Source organism: Ailuropoda melanoleuca, chromosome 8 (assembly GCF_002007445.2).
Source record: "Ailuropoda melanoleuca isolate Jingjing chromosome 8, ASM200744v2, whole genome shotgun sequence".
Lineage (NCBI taxonomy): Eukaryota > Metazoa > Chordata > Mammalia > Carnivora > Ursidae > Ailuropoda > Ailuropoda melanoleuca.
This window is the reverse complement of record NC_048225.1, coordinates 97,486,846-97,507,539: the sequence shown is the minus strand read 5'-3', so window position 1 is coordinate 97,507,539 and position 20,694 is coordinate 97,486,846. Positions and strand designations below refer to the sequence as shown.

Genomic DNA, 20,694 nt, shown 5'->3' with positions numbered 1-20,694 from the left:
ATACATATTTACACTTGTGCTCATACATAAATTGAAGCAAAAAATTGCACAAAGCTAATGTAAATATACTCTGGTATTTTCTACTCTATTCTTTTCTTCCCCCCAATTCTAGTTACAACCTAAGGAATTTATTTCACGAACGCTAATGACCTTTAGTTTGTAAAACACTGATTTAAACCATAACATGGCTCAGGTCTTGTTCTATAGAACCTACCTATTTGTGATGTTTCAGATTTCACTTTGGGTCACACAAGAACACCTTCCTCTCAATAAATTCCAGTATTAAATCTCATCCCTTGAACACAGCAAAGGAAGTGGTGGTGGCAGGGCATGTGTATGCATGTGTAAATGGAGAGTATGCCCCAGCAGTGGCAAAGAGAGGACAGAGATACTAGGCCATTTTAACATTGGCAAAGGGAAAAAGTGAAGTTCTTACAGTTTCTCAAAGAGCTGAAACCCCACTTTGATCTATTATAATGTATATTCATAAATCAGCTATGTCCATATTTATATTTGAAGTATACCTATATGTCTGCACTGTGACTAATAACCACATAATAAAAGTAATAAATGAGTAATATTTATTAGTGCTTCCTAAGTGCTAGAATGTGTTAAGCGTTGTGTGCATATTAACTTGTGTACGTCTCACAACCCCATGCAGTATTAATAAACTCAAAGAGGTTAAATTATTAGCTTAATTAAGATCACACAGCTAATTTAACAGGTGACCATTGAGTTTTCTTACTATATGTATGTAAATAATGCATCAACCATCATCTATGTGGTCTATACATAAATATCTAGTGGATTTTTCATCATATTTCTGTATTTCTTTGCCTGTAATTGTCAGCCCTCCCCCTCCCTTAAGGTAAATACTTTGGTTCCCTTTCCTGGGTTATTCTTTATGTAAGTGCAGTGGGATTAATTTTTAGGTAACATACCATGTTTATTTAATCATGTATAGATATATGTAATAGATTGGTGAACTCATTTATTTTACTAAGTAGGAAAAATTATGATTATCTTTTTCTTGAGTGGTGTGGAATATTTTGGGTTTTTTCTAATTTCCATGATATATATATAATTTTTTCTAAATATATGACTGAAATGCTGCTACACTTCTACATTAGCTTTGGCCTGCAGAAAAATTTATACATTTATTTTGCAGAGCAAAGCTAAGTTTTTGATGGAAAACTGCTGTTACTAATAGTATTTTTTTTTATTTTACTGCTTTTTGCTCAAAAGTATCCTTCATTGAAATTTCTGCTTTAAGCTGCTAGATGTGCACATTCACAGCTTTGATTCCAGAGTAATAATAGCAAACATTAATTGATAGTTTATAATGTGTCAGACACTTGTTAGGAGTGCTTTAATGTGTATTGATTCATTTATTCCTATGACAATCCTATGAGGTAAATGTTTTCATTTCATATTTTCACTTGAGAAAGATTTTAGGCATAGAAGGGTTATTTGTCCAAGGTCCCATAGCCTGTTACTTTAAGAGCCGGCCTTTATATCTAGGTGCATGGACCCAGGGTCTGTGCCCTTACCTGTGATGCTGTTCTGTCTCTGGACTTTAGAAATTTCCATTCTAAATAATGATGTGAAAAAATTTTAGTCTAAATAGAAAAATAAATACAAATTAAGCCAAATATATATTTTTATTTCATTTTTTATTACAACTTTTTCCCCTGGAAAGTTCATGTTAAAATTTCTTGATTTTTTTTTTTCCCCTGCTGGAGAAACCTGTAACATTTGTACAGAATTCAGATATGTATTCAGATTATAATACAAATTTCACTTAGTATGACTCTGGGTGCCAGAGCATTATACCAGTTCATATTTTCCTTTTCGTGTTTTCTTTGATACTGCCCGTATACGTTGGCTTAGCAGTTTAGCATTAAGCATGCATCATGTGCAGGTGGTTTACTTGTTTTCCGATGTCTTATAAGTTGGATAGATCTTACATGAATATGCTGTAGTGAAGTATAGGTTTTGTGAGTATTCTAGATATGTGGTACCATTTCCAGATTACTTTCTGTGCGAAGATAGATAAAACTTCCTATATCAGAAAATACATAAGTGTATTATTTTGCCTTTTTAGGGTATTTTTAAAAGGACTGTCAAATCAGAAAATTTCTTTCAACTCAAGTAAATCTTAAGTGATGAGTAGAACTTTCGATGAAGATCAATGTTAAATTAAAAAATATATATATTTTAAAGTTTTATTTAAGTTCAGAGAATTTGCTAACGGAATTTTAAGCAAATTTACCCAAAGTCTTGATTTTTAAAATGTGTAAACATGAATAATTTTTTTTTTTAATGACCCAACTTTTCAAGGAAAACAGTGAGATCAAAGTAGTAAATCTTGGGGCGCCTGGGTGGCACAGCGGTTAAGCGTCTGCCTTCGGCTCAAGGCATGATCCCGGCGTTATGGGATCGAGCCCCACATCAGGCTCCTCCGATATGAGCCTGCTTCTTCCTCTCCCATTCCCCCTACTTGTGTTCCCTCTCTCGCTGGCTGTCTCTATCTCTGTCAAATAAATAAATAAAATCTTTTAAAAAAAAAAAAAAAGTAGTAAGTCTTGAAGTTTATCAGAGATAAATATTTAGGTAAACTTTATTCTACTTTTGTGTGTGGGTGTGTGTATTAAATGTTATTAATCATGAGATTTTATTCCACTGTCAAATTTCAGTCACTGCGTACTAAGTGTACTGAATTTAATTTTAATTTATCTCTTTTTGTAGGGAAATATGAGAGCCACACACGTGTTCACACAGGTGAGAAGCCCTTTGAGTGTGATATTTGTCACCAGCGCTATTCAACAAAGTCTAACCTAACTGTTCACAGAAAGAAGCACAGTAATGAAACAGAATTTCATAAGAAGGAGCACAAATGCCCTTACTGTAATAAACTTCATGCAAGCAAGAAGACTTTAGCCAAGCATGTTAAGAGGCAAGTATTATCTTGCTTCCATAATATACTTTATTGTGTCTTCTAATTTAAATATGGAGTAAGCTAAAAACATCTATGGAGTGCTTGTCTCTGATTCTTTTTTTGCTTAATATTTTGCAAACCATTTTGAGTGCAAATATATTTGATTACAAATTTATTAAGAGCAGCAAATGTTAGTTCTTTTTTTATTAATGCTATTGAGATGAAGTTTTTTGATGTTGAAATGGAAGTATAGAAGTTTAAGACAGCATTTTGGTTATCCTGTTTTTTATTTTGGGTTTTGACAAGTTTATTTTCCAAATACATGGTTTTAGAACTTTAGGAAACTTATTTCTCATTCTCAGTTTTGTCTTTAGTATATAAAAATTTGTGAGAGAAAGCATGTTTAGTACAATATTGAATATTTAATTTTAAGAAAGGAAATTTACTGAAATTTGGATAAAAAAAAATCAAGTGAATTACCTTGAAGATTATCTGTGAATAGCTAGGTTCCTGAATGTATTTGAAATATTAGACTTCTCTTTGATTATTTCTGCATAAATTTAGACATATACATTTTTAAATGTTAACAATACCTATATTCTTAAGGTATTTACATGTGCCTGTGTCTCTATGAAAGGAATCACTGTCTGATTCTTATAGTCACTGTCGACAGATCATATGGAATATAGACTTAACTAATACAATTGTTTCCTAATACTCTCTTTTTTCTAGCAGATTTCATCCTGAAAATGCACAAGAATTTATTTCCATTAAGAAGACCAAGAGTGAAAGTTGGAAATGTGATGTAAGAGCTTTTAATTTGTAGTAGAAAACCAAAATAAATGTAATATTACCTTTGGGGAAAGTAGTTAGATTTTAGAGTAATATAAACCTAGCTTATCTCAGTTTTAGAATCTTTCTTTTATACAAAGTTATCCTAATATATGTAAATTTAGCCCCATAGAGGTTAGTTTTTAGATGGTGGACCTGATGGAAATCTTAGTTTTTATTTTTAATGTAACTACCATACCATGTGCTTATGGTTGTGTATGTAAACTGACATTACTGTATAAGTAGGAGTTAAAGTGTCAGAATTTTCCCTCCACTTCTGGTTATCTGTCTTAAAACTTAGTGGTCTTTAACAACCATTTTATTATATCCCACCATTTTGTGGGTCAGTAATCTAAATTTGGAGCACAGCTTTGCTAGGTGATTGTGTTCCACATGGTGTCACCTGAAGCCACTCAGTTGTTTTCAGCTGATATAGGTGGTCTGGTTTGGTTTGGAGCCACTTCCAAGTGGCTCACTCACACAGCTGGAATTTCGTGTTGGCTGACAACAAGGAGCTCAGCGAGGACAGTTGGCTAGGGACCTTGATACTTCTCCACAAGAGTCTCTTCATGAGGCTACTTAATCTTCTTTCTATCATGGTAGCTAAGCTCCAAGAAGCCTAAGTAAAAACTATCAGACTTTTATTTTTTAAAAATTTATTTATTTTTAGAACAAGATCACACGCAAGAAGGGGGGAGGAACGGAGGGAGAGGAAGAGAATCTCAAGCAGACTCCCCACCAAGCATTGAGCCCAACATGGGGCTCAATCCCACGACCCATGATCACAGCCTGAGCTGAAATCAAGAGTCAGATCCTTAACCAACTGAGCCACCCAAGCATCCCAAAACTATCAGACTTTTTATGGCCTAGCTTCAGAAATCAGCATCAATTTCAACACATTCTGTTTTTCAAGCGAGTCACTACAGCCAGGTCAGATTTAAGGGGATGGGGACTAGTTTCTGTTTTTCCAGTAACAGCAAAGAATTTTTTTTTTTTAAAAATTTATTTATTTATTTGACAGAGACAGAGACAGCCAGCGAGAGAGAGAACACAAGCAGGGGGAGTGGGAGAGGAAGAAGCAGGCTCATAGCAGAGGAGCCTGATGTGGGGCTCGATCCCATAACGCCAGAATCACTCCCTGAGCCGAAGGCAGATGCTTAACCGCTGTGCCACCCAGGCGCCCCATCAGCAAAGAATTTTTAGATATCCTGCCACATCCCCTAAAGTACTTTTTCATTATATAGGTAACTATTGTTTGAAGGAGTCACAGGCTATCATTTGTCTTCCTTATTTTCAGGGCTTCAGTTTATGTATACAGCAAAATTATCACCATTTCTGTGATTTCAGCTTCTAGGGATTGAGGTTAATTATTAACTATTTGGATCTACCTAAGTTGCTTTCTTCTCCTTACTAAGCTTCATCATCCTCAGCTGTAAAATGATAATAAATATAACTACCTCGTAGGATTATTGTGAGAATTAAGTAAAATAAACCATGAATTATTTAGCGTTGTGCCTGGTGTATAGTACATGCTGTATTATTGTTTTGTTGTTGTTGTCGTCATCGTCATCATAGCAGCCCCTTCTCCCTCCCCTTTTATAATAAAAAAAAAATTAAGACTTTATTTTTTTAAGCAGTTTAAGTTTTATAGCATAATTTTTGAGGAAAGTATAGTGATTTCCCATATACCCCCTGCCTCCACAAATGCATAGTTGCCCCCATTATCATCATCCCCCCAAAGTTGTATGTCTGTTACAATGAAGAACCTACATTGGCCTCCACCTTTTTAAATCTCATGTCTTCCAGATTTCTTTAAAAACCTGTATCTCTTTCTTTTGACCACTTCAAGAGATAAATTCTAAAATTATTTTTCTGTGGTTTCTTATTCCTGTTTCTAATTAAATATATGGCAACAATAATAAAACATTTTATTCATGACATATAAGTGATTTAAAATATAAATTTAATGGATTTTAGAAATGTTGACTAGAATTAGGATACTAAGATTACTGTGTAATCCTAGAAATTAGCCTATTAGAAATGTAAGGAGTTGAAATTCAGCTACCTTTAGTACAAATTTAAAATAATTTCATACTATAATTTCTCTAAGGCATTTTTTTCTGCACAACGAGAATTTGGTTATACTTTTGGTAACTTTTCTGTTGGGAGAAATTTCTCTTGATTTATGTTTATTTCATATCATGAGCTTGGTATTTTAATTTTTAATTCAGGTTCTCTTACGTTTTGTGTACATTTTCTTTTAGATTTGTAAGAAATCTTTTACTCGAAGACCACACTTGGAGGAACATATGATTTTACATTCTCAAGATAAGCCTTTTAAGTGTACCTATTGCGAAGAACATTTCAAGTCACGATTTGCACGGTTAAAGCATCAAGAAAAGTTCCATCTGGGTAAGCAAATTACTTTTTCTAAGAGCAGTCATAGCAATAATTTTAAAAAAAAATTTTTTTAAGGGGGCGCCTGGGTGGCACAGCGGTTAAGCGTCTGCCTTCGGCTCAGGGCGTGATCCCAGCGTTGTGGGATCGAGCCCCACATTAGGCTCTTCCGCTATGAGCCTGCTTCTTTCTCTCCCACTCCCCCTGCTTGTGTTCCCTCTCTCGCTGGCTGTCTCTATCTCTGTCGAATAAATAAATAAAATCTTTAAAAAAAAATTTTTTTTTAAGATTTTATTTTTTTATTTGGTGGGGAGGGGCAGAAGGTGAAGGAGAGAATACTAAGCAGACTCTGTGCTGAGCACAGAGCCCGATGTGGGGCTTGATCTCACAACCCTGAGATCGCAGCCTGAGGCAAAAACGAGAGTTGGCCACTCAACCAACTGAGCCACCCTGGCACTCCAGTCATAGCAATTTTGATTATCACATCATGCTGGAGGAGTCTGCTGCTGTTGAACCACTTAGGAGAAGGAAGTCAGAGAAATTGGGAGGAACACTGGATTTGCTGCTGTTCCTGCAGATGAGTAAATATATTTATTTTCTGTTTTGGTGGCAGATGTGTCTGTGGTCATAAACTGTATTTATTCACAGTTGATCGTTGGATAGGTCTATGCTTGAAGAAGGTATTTTGGAAAAAAACTCATTTTCCAGGGAATGAAATAAACCTAGTGTATAGGAGAGTTCAGTATTGTATTTGACGAATCCTCTGTCTAACGCTTATGGCCACGGTGGAAACTTGTGTGCTAGATGGTAGTACAATTAGGTACCTTTATGACAATTAATACTGATAGGGAATTACTGTCATCCAAAGTAGAGGCTCTTTGCTCTGCAGCATTGGTGGGATGGTGGTGAGCATAGCTGCCTTCTCAGCCTTTTTCCTGTCCTAGCCAATGTTTTTATTGACAACTTAGATAAAACTATATACTTCATTCTTATGAAATTTGTAGATGACATGACGCTGGCAGGGGTAATTGATATGGCAGGAAATAAAAATGTAAAAAAAAAAAACTTTGTGCTATAGAAAAGGTTAAAACAAATTAAGTTAAAATTAGTTAAGAGTAAATACAAAGTCGTAAACATGGGAATTATCTGACTTTTAGTCGTTGGGGATTGCAGAACTGTAAAATGGTGCGGAACTCCTCTATTTATAGATGGGCTTAAAAGCAGAAGCTTTTTAGGCACAATCTGAACCAATAATATCATATGACTGACGAAAACCACTGTAGTTTTAAACTATATTAATAAAAATTTGTTGTTCAAAATCAGGGAGATAATTAATCTCTATGTATAAGTATAAAAATCATAGTTGGCTTTAAAGTCAGATCTTCTAATTTTATCCTATTTAGAGAGTTGGCATGAGAACTGCTTTTGTAACTTCCCAGCATAGCTTCATAAATACAAGTTCAAGGAGGTTTAGCTGCATACAAAACCGGGTATCTAATATAGGGGGGGAAACGTAGGCATTTCCTTTGAAGAACTGGTAAGTAACTGAACATGAAAGAGAGTGCTCCTTTCTTTCTTCACCCAGCTGGAGCCTTCAGGAATAGATACAGTTATTTCACTCTTTGCCTAACGTACATTTGCCATAATATACTCATCTTGGAGCTTTTCACTTGTATTTGCTTCATCTGTTTAACTGTGTAAATGCTGAATCTCTTTTTTTCCAACTTCTTGGAGTTTTTTGGGGGGAGAGGAATGTAAGAGGAGGTGGAGGGGTTTTCCGTAGCATTACTTTACTTAACCCAGTGCTAGATATGAATTAAGAATCAATAAATACTTGTTGCATTGATTAATAAATGAATAAAAGTCTCAGATCTCAGGGAAGATGAAATATTAGAGATTTTAAATGAGAATATGTTAAAGATACTTAATACGTTTTGAGGTCATCTTTCAAAAACATGTTGAAACTCTCTCAAAACTACTGTGGCTACTGAAAAATTCTGCTTATAGATGTGCTTCTGAATTTCAGTGTCCAAATGTCATTTTCTTTCCATTATTCTATTATGATTAATTTCTCATTAGAGTTCACAGTAGAGTCTACAGTATTTTCAATCTAGGCAACATCATTAAAAATTTGTAGTTTGAGGAACAACAGTTCATTTCCAGTTTATAAACTTTCTGAAGTCCTTTGTTTATTCTTCCAAAGTTTCTCAGTACCTTCTTTTCCCAAAAATCTGGTATATAACATTTTTTGCTTTGTTCCATTCTGATTTCAAACTAGGAACTGGCCATTTCAGTTCCATTAGAACTGGCCATTAGATTATATAGCATTTATTATATTAGATGCCACACCTTAAACTCAGCTCTAGACACCTAGGGATGATTGTAACTTGCCTAATAGGAATAAACAATCTAGAAGAGAAGAGAATACTATAAATGAATAACTGCATTGTGTTATAATATATGTACTTACAGTGGTAGATATACATTCATAACATACCTATTAAATTTAACTTAGTATCCATTCTTTAAACTTTAAATATACACTCTTTCCTTTTTAGGTCCTTTTCCGTGTGATATATGTGGTCGCCAGTTTAATGACACTGGAAATTTGAAACGCCATATAGAATGTACCCATGGTGGAAAGAGAAAATGGACTTGCTTCATCTGTGGAAAATCAGTACGAGAAAGGTGAGGAATTGTCTACACACCCAGAAAAATCCTGGTAACTGATATATAGAAATAATTAATGAATGTAGTTTATAAGAATTAGGTAATGCCAGATATAACATACTTAAATTATACTTTAATTTGAAATTTCAGGACAGAAGAAGAAATAACATAAAATGCTTAGAAGATGATATGAAGTCAGGACTTGCAGGTTTAGATGGTAAATTTCGCTTGGATACCACTTTGTCTCTTTCTGAAACCCCACTAAAACTACATTAAAGGTTATTGATTGATCGACTGATTTCAAAGACAGTAAGCTACAAAGAACAGGAAGAACAGAAATGTACAAATAGTACACTCAGATTACCTACTGTGAAGCCTAGTCATCAAGGCCCACTTATGTATGCTCTTTGATTGTGCCATCTACTTTTTAGTCTATCACATATAATCATGGACAGATAGAAGAATTAAAACAAACAAAGAAGGAAAACATTTAACATGGAAGCTAGATTCTAACACTGTCAGGAAGAAAAAAAGACCTTGAAGGAAACAGATTATTCAGAAAGAAGAAAACTTACAAAAAAAGAAGTAAACAACTGGTTGCTTCATGAGAAATATTCATATTATGAATATCCCCAGTTGAAGATCTAGAATCCACTAGACAAGAACAGGGTGCTATAACGAATCAGAGCTTCCAGAAATTCAAGGCATGATAGACAAAGACCTTCATGGAAGGATTGAAGAACAAAGTTGAAGGAATCTCCCAAAAGGTAGAGCAAAAAGATACAGAAGTGTAAAATAAGGATAGACTATTAGAGAACCAGTCAAGAGGTCCAGAAAGAAAGAGCGAACAACGAAAATAGCAAGGGAAAAAAATCGTCACTGAATAATTCAAAGATAATTTCCCAGAACTGAAGGACATGAGTTGCCAGAATAAAATTACCCATCAAATGCTTAGAACATGAGATGAAAATAAACCTACTCCAAGATACATCACTATATTTCAGAACACTGGGGACAAAGAGAAGCTTCTATATGCTTCTAATTGTTCAGGGAAAAGAGATACATATGCTGAATTATGAATTAGAATTACTTGGACATCTCTCTAAACAGCAACACTAGAAATAAGATGATACAGTTGTAATTTGAAGATTGTTAAAGAAAATTATTTCCAGCCTAGAATTCTGTTTTTAGTCAAACCAACAATCAAGTCTGAGGATCATTAAGACATTTTTCATGATATCAAAAAGTTGGACTTTGATGTACTCTTTCTCGTGAAGTAACTAAAGAAAGGGTATGCTTCACCAGAATGAGAAAGTAAACTGATGAAGAGGAATATAAGGGCTACAGGAAATAGAAATTCTAATACTGGAAAGAGACAAAGGGAATTCATAGGAGGATGGTACATGAAGTTTCCAAGTTGTCAGATGTGCAACATATGTATAACAATGGGTAGTCAGTCCGCACTAGTAGTAGTAATTTCTCGTGACAGATTGAGGGTTGTCACTGCTAAGATCCCTGCTGGCATGTTTCCTCTTCTAGCTAGGGGACAGAATGCGAGAGTAGGTCTGACCCCAAAATTTATTTTTCATTTTCTGTGGTAAGAACATTTAACATGAGATCTACCCTCTTAACAAATGTTGAAATGCACAATACAGTATTGTTATGAAGTTGCAGTATTAAGTTATTCATACTGTGATAAGGCACAGTGTTGTACAGCAGACCTCTAGAATTTACCCATTTTGCATAACTGAAACTTCATACCCATCGAATAGCAGCTCCGTTTCTTTTTCCCTGATTCAAATTCTTATCTGCACTCTGCCACTGTATAGTACCTGTATGCTAGTGAGGTTCCTACATTTATGCCTTGCTACTTGATTTAACTGAGGATACTTGTCCATTTCACAGAAATGTTCTTTTTTAACGTGAGAATTAGAGGTAGTTCATCATAAGTTTAGAAGCAAAATGTATATAGCAGCCTATTTACTTTGGTTGTATTTCTCTCAGACTTCTAGTACCTGATCCACTCTAGGTTGTCAGATGCTCTGATTGTGATGAACCCTCTTTTCCAGTATTTGTTTATGACTTTACCCGCTAACATGTTGGAAAGGGCTCTTTCCAGTGCTCAGGCAAGCTACAGCCAGACTTTGATACAGAGACCCCGTTCATACTATCTTGTGGGTTCTTTAGCTAGTAGTGGCAGTATTATTAGATTTGTGCTTGCTACTCAGTTTTTCAAAAATAAAACAGTATATTGTTTAGTGATATATACTACTAGCTGGTAAAACAAAGAAGAAAGGGAATGGTTAACAGAAATGGTTATCTCTGAGAGATGAAGGAGGAACATGTAGAGGCATTCTAAGGTATAGCAATGTTCTAGGTCTTATCCTGCATTTAAGTGTAAAAATAGCATTCTTTAAACAATATGTATACATTTTATATACTTCAGTATATAAAAGTTCCATAATTTTAAAACATTAGAAATGCCATGTTCTTAAAATACCAGATTGATACAATGTTAAAATAGGAAAATCAGTATGCTATATTTACATGAAAACTTACAGATGGATAGTTTAGTTTATGCATTATACATTCTTTTCTTCTTAAAGGTCTTTCTATAAAACAAAAAGCTCCATCTTTTTACTTTTAATTACTTAATAGGTAGGGGTCTAGGAATAGCTTTAGGGATAATTTCCACAAAGCAGAATATACCTGCAGACGCACCTGTCAAGTGTTGCTGGGCCTTATAGAAGAGCACCATCTACTGGCATAGATCTGCCCTCATTTTAGGTTCAGCCTTAACTGACTCACTAGATTTGGGATTAAAATAAAAACGAAGTAGTAGAAACAGTCAAAAGCCTGCAGAGGTCAGACACATTGCCTGACCTACTTTCTTTTCTCCCAAAATAACTTTGTCTATCCTTACTCAGCACTTTAGATAGGAAATCAAACTATAGGAATGCCTTCTATGTATTTGGAGCAGCGGTGGTTATACAATAGCCTGCCAGAAGTTCAGAAGTAAAACCAATGAATCACCAAAGTAATAATTAGTAAAAGCTTATTGTATATATGTAAAAAGACAGTTTGTGAACCAGGAGCACTCAAACGAAAACACAGAATGAGACTCGGGTATACTGTTACATGCAGCTTATACAATGAGAAAGCCGTGACTGTTTATTCTTCACAGTGGTTGGTTGTGAATTTAGGATTTTCTTAAGTGATAGGGAATTGGTTAATGGTTACCTCACATCAACCTTGGGAAACAGTGTTAAGTTTTGCTTATGATTTTCAGAGGCATAAACAAATGACCCAGGGCAAATTATCCTTGCAAAATAAGCTACATCAGGCTTTGTTTTGGGGACTAAACTGGTTTTGTCTGCTCAGGGAATTTTCAAGGCTGGTCTCTGTTTGTTTTTTATTTTAACAAATCCATCCCAGTCGGTAGGGCTGGAGGATTTAAGAATGACAGTAATTGTGTTCTTTATACGGTTTCCCTTTTTCACATTGGCATCTGGAAGTTTTAAGTACGTGTAAAGCTTTCTTTGCCTTAAAACATTCTTTTCACAGATACTGAGCACATATTTGAAAGGAATAATACTGATAAACTGGATTGCTTATATATTATTAAATTCTCTCTGCTAAAATTCACATGTTTTTGCTTAATGCAGTAGTAACAGTTGAGCATTTTTCATTGTAGTTCTTGATAGCTGCTTAAGCTGTATATTTAAATCTTTGAGCAAACTGATGACAAAGGAAGCCAGAGTTAATTGTGTGTGTGTGTGTGTGTGTTTAAAGAGGAGAGACAAAACAGGAATGATTATATGCTGGTGAGACTAATCCAATAAAAAACAAAAATACTGTAGGAGAAAGGGAAAATTGTCATAATATCTGTTAGCTTGAATACCTCTGAATATTGTGTTTGAGAGAGAGAGAATGCAAGAAGGGGGAGGCGCAGAGGAAGAGGGGGAGAGAGAATTTAAAGAGGTTCCACACCCAGCACAGTTTGGCTTGATCTCACAACCCTGAGATCATAACCTGAGCTGAAACCAAGAATCAGACGCTTAACTGACGGAGCCACCCAGGCACCCTTGGAAACCTATGTTTAATATAAAAATTGACATTAAAAAGTCTTTAGATAAATGTATATTTTTTAACATAGGACTACATTGAAAGAACATTTGAGAATCCACAGTGGAGAAAAACCTCATCTTTGTAGTATTTGTGGGCAAAGTTTCCGTCATGGAAGTTCATACAGGTAAGTCAAGCCATTTTTCCCCTATATTAGGTGAGATAAATTATTTTAATTCTCTTTTATCATTGCATTAGTTGTTTGTTGAATTAAAACATTTCTTAGCACTTACAGTAAGCACAGTTATGCAAAAAAACTTCACTTATAGAATTTTCTCCCACATTACAACTTTTAATAGTCCTTATTCTACAGTACAAAATATTAACTATTTCATCACCAAGTTTGCTAAATGCTTTACTGTCCAAGTCACTGTCATTTAAATGTTTATTTCATTACTTTTCTTTGAATCAAAACTTATTAAAACTTCGATATTTGACCCTTAGTGTATTTCATTACTCTTGATTATCAAAAAATATTTTAGTATGAAATATGGCAAAATTGAAAACTCTAGAACTCTCATGTTTGGAAAGTCTTCTGTGTATTAGTTGTAACCTGTGTAACTTTTTATAGCTGAATCCCTGACCGCATTTGTAGTTTATGAAAAGTTGGCCTTTTCCTGAATAAATAATAAGTGACTACCTACTGTGAGACGTGTACATTTTACGTTTATTAATGCTCTTAGGGTTTTTAATCTTAAGGCTTTACTTTTTAAACTTTCATTTGTTATTTACCTCTTTTACCTCTTTTTTAAAAATTTTAAGCAGAATATGTCCTTTTTAGATGTAGTTCAGTCAATTTACTGGTTTTAGTTACAGAATCAATATCTGTTTTGGCAACTTGAATGGGAAAGCTATTTATTTCACTGGGATATATATAGATGGAGGATTATGGTGCTAAAAATAATTCAAGTTAAATGAATTTTAATAATTTAAACCTTTTATAATCTGTCTCTTTGGGTGAATATAAAATGAACTACACTTTGGTTAGTGTGAAGAAAATGTAATTGTCAGAAAGTTGATTACTTATAAAATTTGCTAAATTCTCATCTATTGATTTGTAAGCGGTATCAGTCATCCAGAAAAGGGTTAATTCTTAATTATTTTCTGTATTGCCAGTTTAATTCACTTACTCCATTTGTCTAATTCCTTCCGACTCATTCCTACTTTTGTTATCTCTGAAACTCCACCAGTCAGATAACAACCCTAGACATTTAGTATGTTAAGTGAAGAAGATTTAGGATCTAAGTCAGAAGGAAGGTCATGTAGACATAGGGTATGTGCAAATGTTGAGGTGTTTTTTTTGAAAGAGGTGAGTAGGAACCCTGGAGTTAGGTAGTGAAAGAGTGGGGAGAGATGAAAGTCATAGAAGTGGAGCAAATAATGTGTGAGGGTGAGTGAGTAAAGAGCCCAGTTTCCCTTATTTAGAGTTAATCAAGATTTTTCCTTTGGTGTTACCAGTTTTTATGGTCTTTAATTTTTTTTCTTTATAGACTTCACTTAAGAGTACATCACGATGATAAAAGATACGAATGTGATGAATGTGGGAAAACATTTATTCGTCATGACCATCTTACAAAGCACAAAAAAATACATTCAGGTAAGGTGTACTTTGTAATGGTGTTTACAGAATCCTCTAAAAAAACACGTGCTAGAGGACATACTACATCATGTTTATGTTGGCTATAATTTTAATAATTTGGCATTGATAATGCTGATTCTGAAAAATTTTTTTTAAATATCTGAAAGGGACATAATTTTATGACATGTTTTTATTCACTGTAATTTTAATCATTTGGTTGCCTTTTATGACTACAGGCTATATTTTGATGTTTGTTTTAAGCAAATTCTCAAAATTTGCATTTTGCATATTGTATGGATGTGTTCAATAATTGGTATTGACATTTCTGTAAAGGGAGATGCCAAGATAACATTTCTCATTTTGATTGGATTTTAAAGAAATTAGCAAAACATATTGGAGAGAAATGATTTAATTGGGTGTTAAAGTTTATGTAATAGTGAATTTTTGAAACCCTGTCTTTGGAAAAGAGTATCTCAATAATCCTGATCAATTTCAGATCTTTATACCATATTTATAATTTTTATATTCTGGGGCTTTCTTTCATATTTTCCTCTCAGATTGATGTTCAGGAAGTGCTAAGAGAGCCAACTATATGAGCACAATAATGGGAAAGAGCCATCTCTATGAGCACGATAGAACAGGTGATTATTATTATAAACATAATCTAAATATAAAGTATGCAACAGATACAATTATTTTCTTAAATGATCCCAGTGAGGTTGTAGGTTACAGTTGTTATCAACACTTTTAAGAGATGCTAATGGTCTGATGACTTTTTCACTGATATTATGCATTTCCATTTTTAGGAGGAGAATTCTAAATTCCTAATTCTAGAGATCACATGCTTTAATTGTATACTGGATTAAGTTGAGACAGTGGTTTTTAAAGGCCAAGCCTTCGTAACTGAATATAAGAATAGAGATGAGAAATGGGACTCATCTAGAATTTTACTTCGTATTTGTATTTTGGCTCATTACAAATAAATGTATGAAATCCCCACAGATGAAAAATATTTTAAAAATAAAGTACAAAGAGGGGCGCCACTGAGGGTGGCTCAGTTGGTTAAGTGTCTGCCTTCAGCTCAGATCATGATCCCAGGGTCCTGGGATCGAGCCCCTTGTTGGGCTCCCTGCTCAGCGGGAAGTCTGCTTATTTCTCCCCCCTGCGCCTCCACCTCGCTTGTGCTCTTTCGCTCACTGTCTCAAATAAATAAATGAAATCTTTAAAAAAAAAAAAGTGCAAAGATCTGAAATGTTCAGGTCCTTTTATCAATAGTACAACAGCCTCTTCTTGATTCAGTTTATTTTCATTTGAAGTGTTTGACGTCTAGACTTAGTATATTTCTAAAAAGGTACTGAGTTTTGAAGTAATTTCATTGATCTTGCTCTGTTACACTGAAAGGTAAGATTTGAAGTATACAGCAAAAAGCGTATTCGTTCCTTTTCCAAGTGAGGGAAAAGGGCTCACATCCATCAAAATAAGCACAGATTCACTGAAGAAAGGTATTTGAGTAAGGAATATAAAGCAGATAGCCCAGATTAAAGGGTGGCTTTACTTTTCTGGTATACTTCCCACCATGTTATCTTACTGTTTGGTAATATATTTCTGGGGGGAAAAACTGAAGTGCATATTATAATCCAAATATTTGGGTCTTTAAGGTGAGAAGGCTCATCAGTGTGAAGAATGTGGAAAATGTTTTGGTCGTAGGGATCATCTCACTGTTCATTACAAAAGTGTACACCTGGGAGAGAAAGTGTGGCAAAAGTAAGTGAAAAAGCAGTTTCCCATAATTACTACACTGGATAAGTGTAGGTTAGAGGAAAGTTATAACTTTCTTATAGTTTATTTTGTTTAATTGGGGGTAGGTTAATTAGCTCTCTTTCTCTGGCTTCTATAGCTTCTCTGCTGATCTAATGGAATTGAACGAAACATTTTTGTTTTACTTTTTTTCAGTTGACTTAAGGCTAGAGGTGGTAGACGTTGAAGTTAATGACTCATAAAATCTTGAAATTCTTTGGGCACTTCATTTATTTTTGGTTGCTGTGGCTCTTAACCTAAAAATATAAATGTGCTGCCTATATATCATACTTAGTAAGAGCAATTATTGAGACGTGTTTCTAGACAGAATTTAGATTTCTTTTTTTTTTTTTTAAAGATTTTATTTATTTATTTGACAGAGAGAGAGACAGCCAGCGAGAGAGGGAACACAAGTAGGGGGAGTGGGAGAGAGGAAGAAGCAGGCTCCCAGCAGAGCAGGGACCCCAATGTGGGGCTTGATCCCAGGACCCTGGGATCACACCCTGGGCCAAAGGCAGACGCATAAACGACTGAGCCACCCAGGTGCCCACAAATTTAGATTTCTTTTTATCCACACTGCGCATTTAAAATGGTGTTTTATTTGAAGGAGGCATGTGTTGTCCTAAACACCAATTTTTTTTAATTCCAATATACTTAGAATATTATATTAGTTTCAGATGTACAATATAGTGAAGGGGTCATTGTGATAAATGTAGTCTTGAATCCTGAACCTATTTCACATATTCCCCCTGCCCACCTCTTTCTGATAACTATCAGTTTTTTCTCTAAGAGTCTCTTTTTTTTTTCATTTGAACACCAACTTTTTAATGAAATTTAGATAATCAGGTTTAACTGAGTTGAGTGTTTGAGTGTAAAATGTTCAGAGAATCCATGTTCTTGGACTAGGTGTTCGGAACAAATGCTAAGTGATAGACACGGTCCAAGGTGCCAAGAAACTTAGGTTGATATACTGAGCATGACCAGCAAGATATACATAGTGTCTTTAAATGTAGTAAGTGATAGACCACTTTGAAGAAGAGTAGGAAGTGCTGATTTGTATCCATTTTTTATATTTTCATATACTGGTTTCTATTTTCTTTCACTGATTTTGTTCAGTGATTCACTCATTGAACCAGTGTATTCATTGTAGTCATTGAATTCTTATATTCATGAGGTGATAGAAATCCTGCTAAGTGCTAGGATAGAAAGATACACATGATGCTGTATAGAAAAGGAAATAAGGGGGCACCTGGGTGGCTCAGTCACTTAAGGATCCAACTCTTGATTTTGGCTCAGGTCATGATCTCAGGGTTGTGGGTTCAAGCCCAGCATCAGGCTGTCTGCTCAGTGCAAAGTCTGCTTGTCCCTCTTCCTGTGTTTCTCGTGTCAATCATGTCTGTTCACTCTCTCTCAAATAAACAAATTCATAAAATCTTTTTTTTTAAAGGAAATAAGAATTTCAACACATTGTATGAATGGGTGGAAGATAGACTGAACTGCAGACTCACTGGCTCCTGAGATTCTATAACTTTTTCTCAACCCCTTTCTGCCTTTAAAAATTATTCAGTATCTCAGGAGTTCTTGTTATATAAATTACAATATAAAAATTATATTATTGTTTAAATTATATAAATCATATTAGAAGTTCAATTGAGAAAAAATTAAGTATTTATTTATTAATTCATTTAAAAATAGTAATATACCCATCACATGCTCACATAAAAAGCAATTTGTAAAGAATAGCTACTTTACAAAACAAATTAAAAAATATTAAAAGAGTGGCATGTTTTACATTTTTGTAAATCTCTCCAGTGACTTAATAGAAGACAGTTGGATTATTGTATCTGCTGCCATGCATTATTTTATTTGAAGTAAAGGAAGAAAATCTAGCCTCTCTCTGTACATAGTTGGTAAAAGGAGTATTATGATAGCAGTCTTAGGTAACTGTGGTTATTAGTCTTTGCTACTACACCGAAACTGTTGAAGTGCTAGTTTCTTTAAGTTAGTTGTAAGGTGCAATCTGAAACAAGGTTGATGAAGTTTTCATACTGTTCAGTCTATTGGTCTTGTACTTGAATGAATTTTTTTACCTATGCATAAATTGTAATGTGATGCATTTGTCATTTGGAAAATATGAGTTCACTAAGTTATGCCCATTTTCTAAATGTTAGCGCATTTCACAGTAGAGGATCAACAAATCACATTTGTTAATATTGCCTCCAATCTCTCAGAAAGGAGTATTGGGAAGCTGTCAGCATCACAAGGGCAGATGCATGTTCTCCAAAATTTTTATTCTAGCTCGAAAGTTCAAACTTTATCATTGATGACAAATATTCCTTTAATTTTTGAGAAAATATCTGCCAAATACTCAAGTCTGTAACTGTGGCTTGTCTTATTCTTTCAAGTAAAATGGTATTTCGTGAAGAAAGTGGCTACTTCAGCTCACAGCTCAGACTCATGTACTTTGGTATATGCACTAGAAGTGCCTGTGTAGTTGCCACTTCATCACAGAGAACATTACAAAGGCCACAGTCTGAAAGGTTGAAATTTAGTAAAATTAGTAATTTAACTTCTTTACCACATTTTTCTTTTCTTTTGTGAGTGCATGGCAGTGAGGAGCACAATGACCATTAGTAGATTTTGGTTACCTTGTTTAGAGCTGAGGTACCAGCACTTTAACTGCCATGTCTTTGGTGTATGACATTAGTGTAAATGTCAACACAATGAGAAAGGCAAATAATGTTACAGTATTATTTTGAAAATAACTTTGACCTTGTAAACCTTATGAAAGAATTTTGGGATTCCCTCACTGCCACAAGAGCCTGTGAGCCTATCTGCTGGCCTAGGTAATTATGGAACCAGAACCTTAGGTTCCACTTTCTACAAGGGCTGGCTAGTGGTGGAACTAGAATATGAAGCCTTGCATATCATTTTATGGAACCAGTACTTATTCCTATGTGATAAAAAGCCATTGACGATTTTAAACAAGAGGGTGACACAGTTGGATTTCTTTTGGGGTCGATCACTCTTACTGGTGTAGGGAGGTTGGATTTGTGGTGGATAAATCGAGGCAAGTAAATCAACCAATTTAAAGCTGTTAGAATTTAGGAAAAAGATGGTGAGGGCCTAACTAGGGAGTAGCATTAGTAATAAATAGTAGAAGGTACTTATTTGAAAAGTACTTAGTTTTTTGAGAGAATGGGACTAGTCATGGATAATTCCTGTTTTTAAGGAATTCCTCTTTTCAAGTGGGTGGTTGATAAAGCAGCCACTGAGAGAGAATATAGAAGATGGACTAAGTTTATAGAGGGAGATGATGAATTGTTTGGTGTGTATTGACTTTGAAATGCTTAATAGAAACTCAAACATAAAATGTAATAGGCAAATCTAAGTCTAAATCTCAGGAGTGAAGTCTGACCTGTGGATAAAGATTTATATGTGAATACATAAAAGCAGATTATCCAGGGAAGGAATGTGGAGTGATGAAGGTTAGCACCCCTCCTCCTACCCATTATTTTCTAATGTTTCAGATCACTTTAAAACATTTTAAAATGCTGACTCTATTTCAGTATCCATATCCCCTTCTCCACTTTCCATTCACTGTAACGAGCTGTTGGTATACGACCTCTGACTTGACTATACCTGAATTGCTGCCAGTATAAGTTCCTTATTGTCAACTCCAATAGACATTTTTAAATCCTTTTCACATTGGGCATCTCAGCTTTATTTGGAGCTGTTTATCACTCCTATCCTGAAAATCTACACTCTAGTATCCATGTGAGAAGGGAGAGGTACATACATAGGGTCTGACCCATTGAGGTCTTTGTAGAATTTATCTTTGTCTTATGTTCACTGTGAGGCACTTAAAGTGTTTTGAGCATATGTATGTTTAAAACTTCACTCTGTTCATAGTATAGACCAAGATTTACAGCACTATAGACATTTTGGGCCAGATAATTCTTTGTTGGAGAGTCCTGTGCTCTGTGGTATGTTTATTTATTGGTACTCTTGGCTTCTATCCACTAGATGGCAGTAGCACCTACCTACCCCTGCCCCCACCCCGATGGGAAAACCAGAAATGTCTTCAGGCATTTCTAAATGCCACATGCAGGGCAAAAATTGCCCCTAGTTGAGCACCCCTGTGTCTTTCTGGATGCCCATGGTGACCCTGTTTGTATCTCTATTTGTATTTACTATGGATCTGAACAGAATAAGACAAACCAAGTATCCTGGTTACAAGTCTTTTGCTAAGTTTATCAGTGACATTCCCAAGTCACTAAATCTAGATTATCTTTTTAAACGTCTGTCTGTTTCATCAGGTAGAAGTAAATTTCTGGAAGACAGGGCCTTGCATAGG

The 20,694-nt window shown here is 34.8% G+C and overlaps 1 protein-coding gene across 1 annotated transcript in view; it reads left to right on the top strand.

Annotated features, from left to right (window-relative positions):
• The window catches only part of ZBTB41 (zinc finger and BTB domain containing 41), a 46,459-nt gene that overhangs the window by 7,762 nt on the left and 18,003 nt on the right, over window positions 1–20,694 (top strand). The window contains exons 3-9 of the mRNA XM_002919277.4: window positions 2,749–2,956; window positions 3,674–3,743; window positions 6,034–6,181; window positions 8,725–8,854; window positions 12,993–13,088; window positions 14,452–14,558; window positions 16,199–16,304. Coding sequence (XP_002919323.1) covers window positions 2,749–2,956; window positions 3,674–3,743; window positions 6,034–6,181; window positions 8,725–8,854; window positions 12,993–13,088; window positions 14,452–14,558; window positions 16,199–16,304 — 865 coding nt within the window. The remainder of the gene's footprint in view (window positions 1–2,748; window positions 2,957–3,673; window positions 3,744–6,033; window positions 6,182–8,724; window positions 8,855–12,992; window positions 13,089–14,451; window positions 14,559–16,198; window positions 16,305–20,694) is intronic.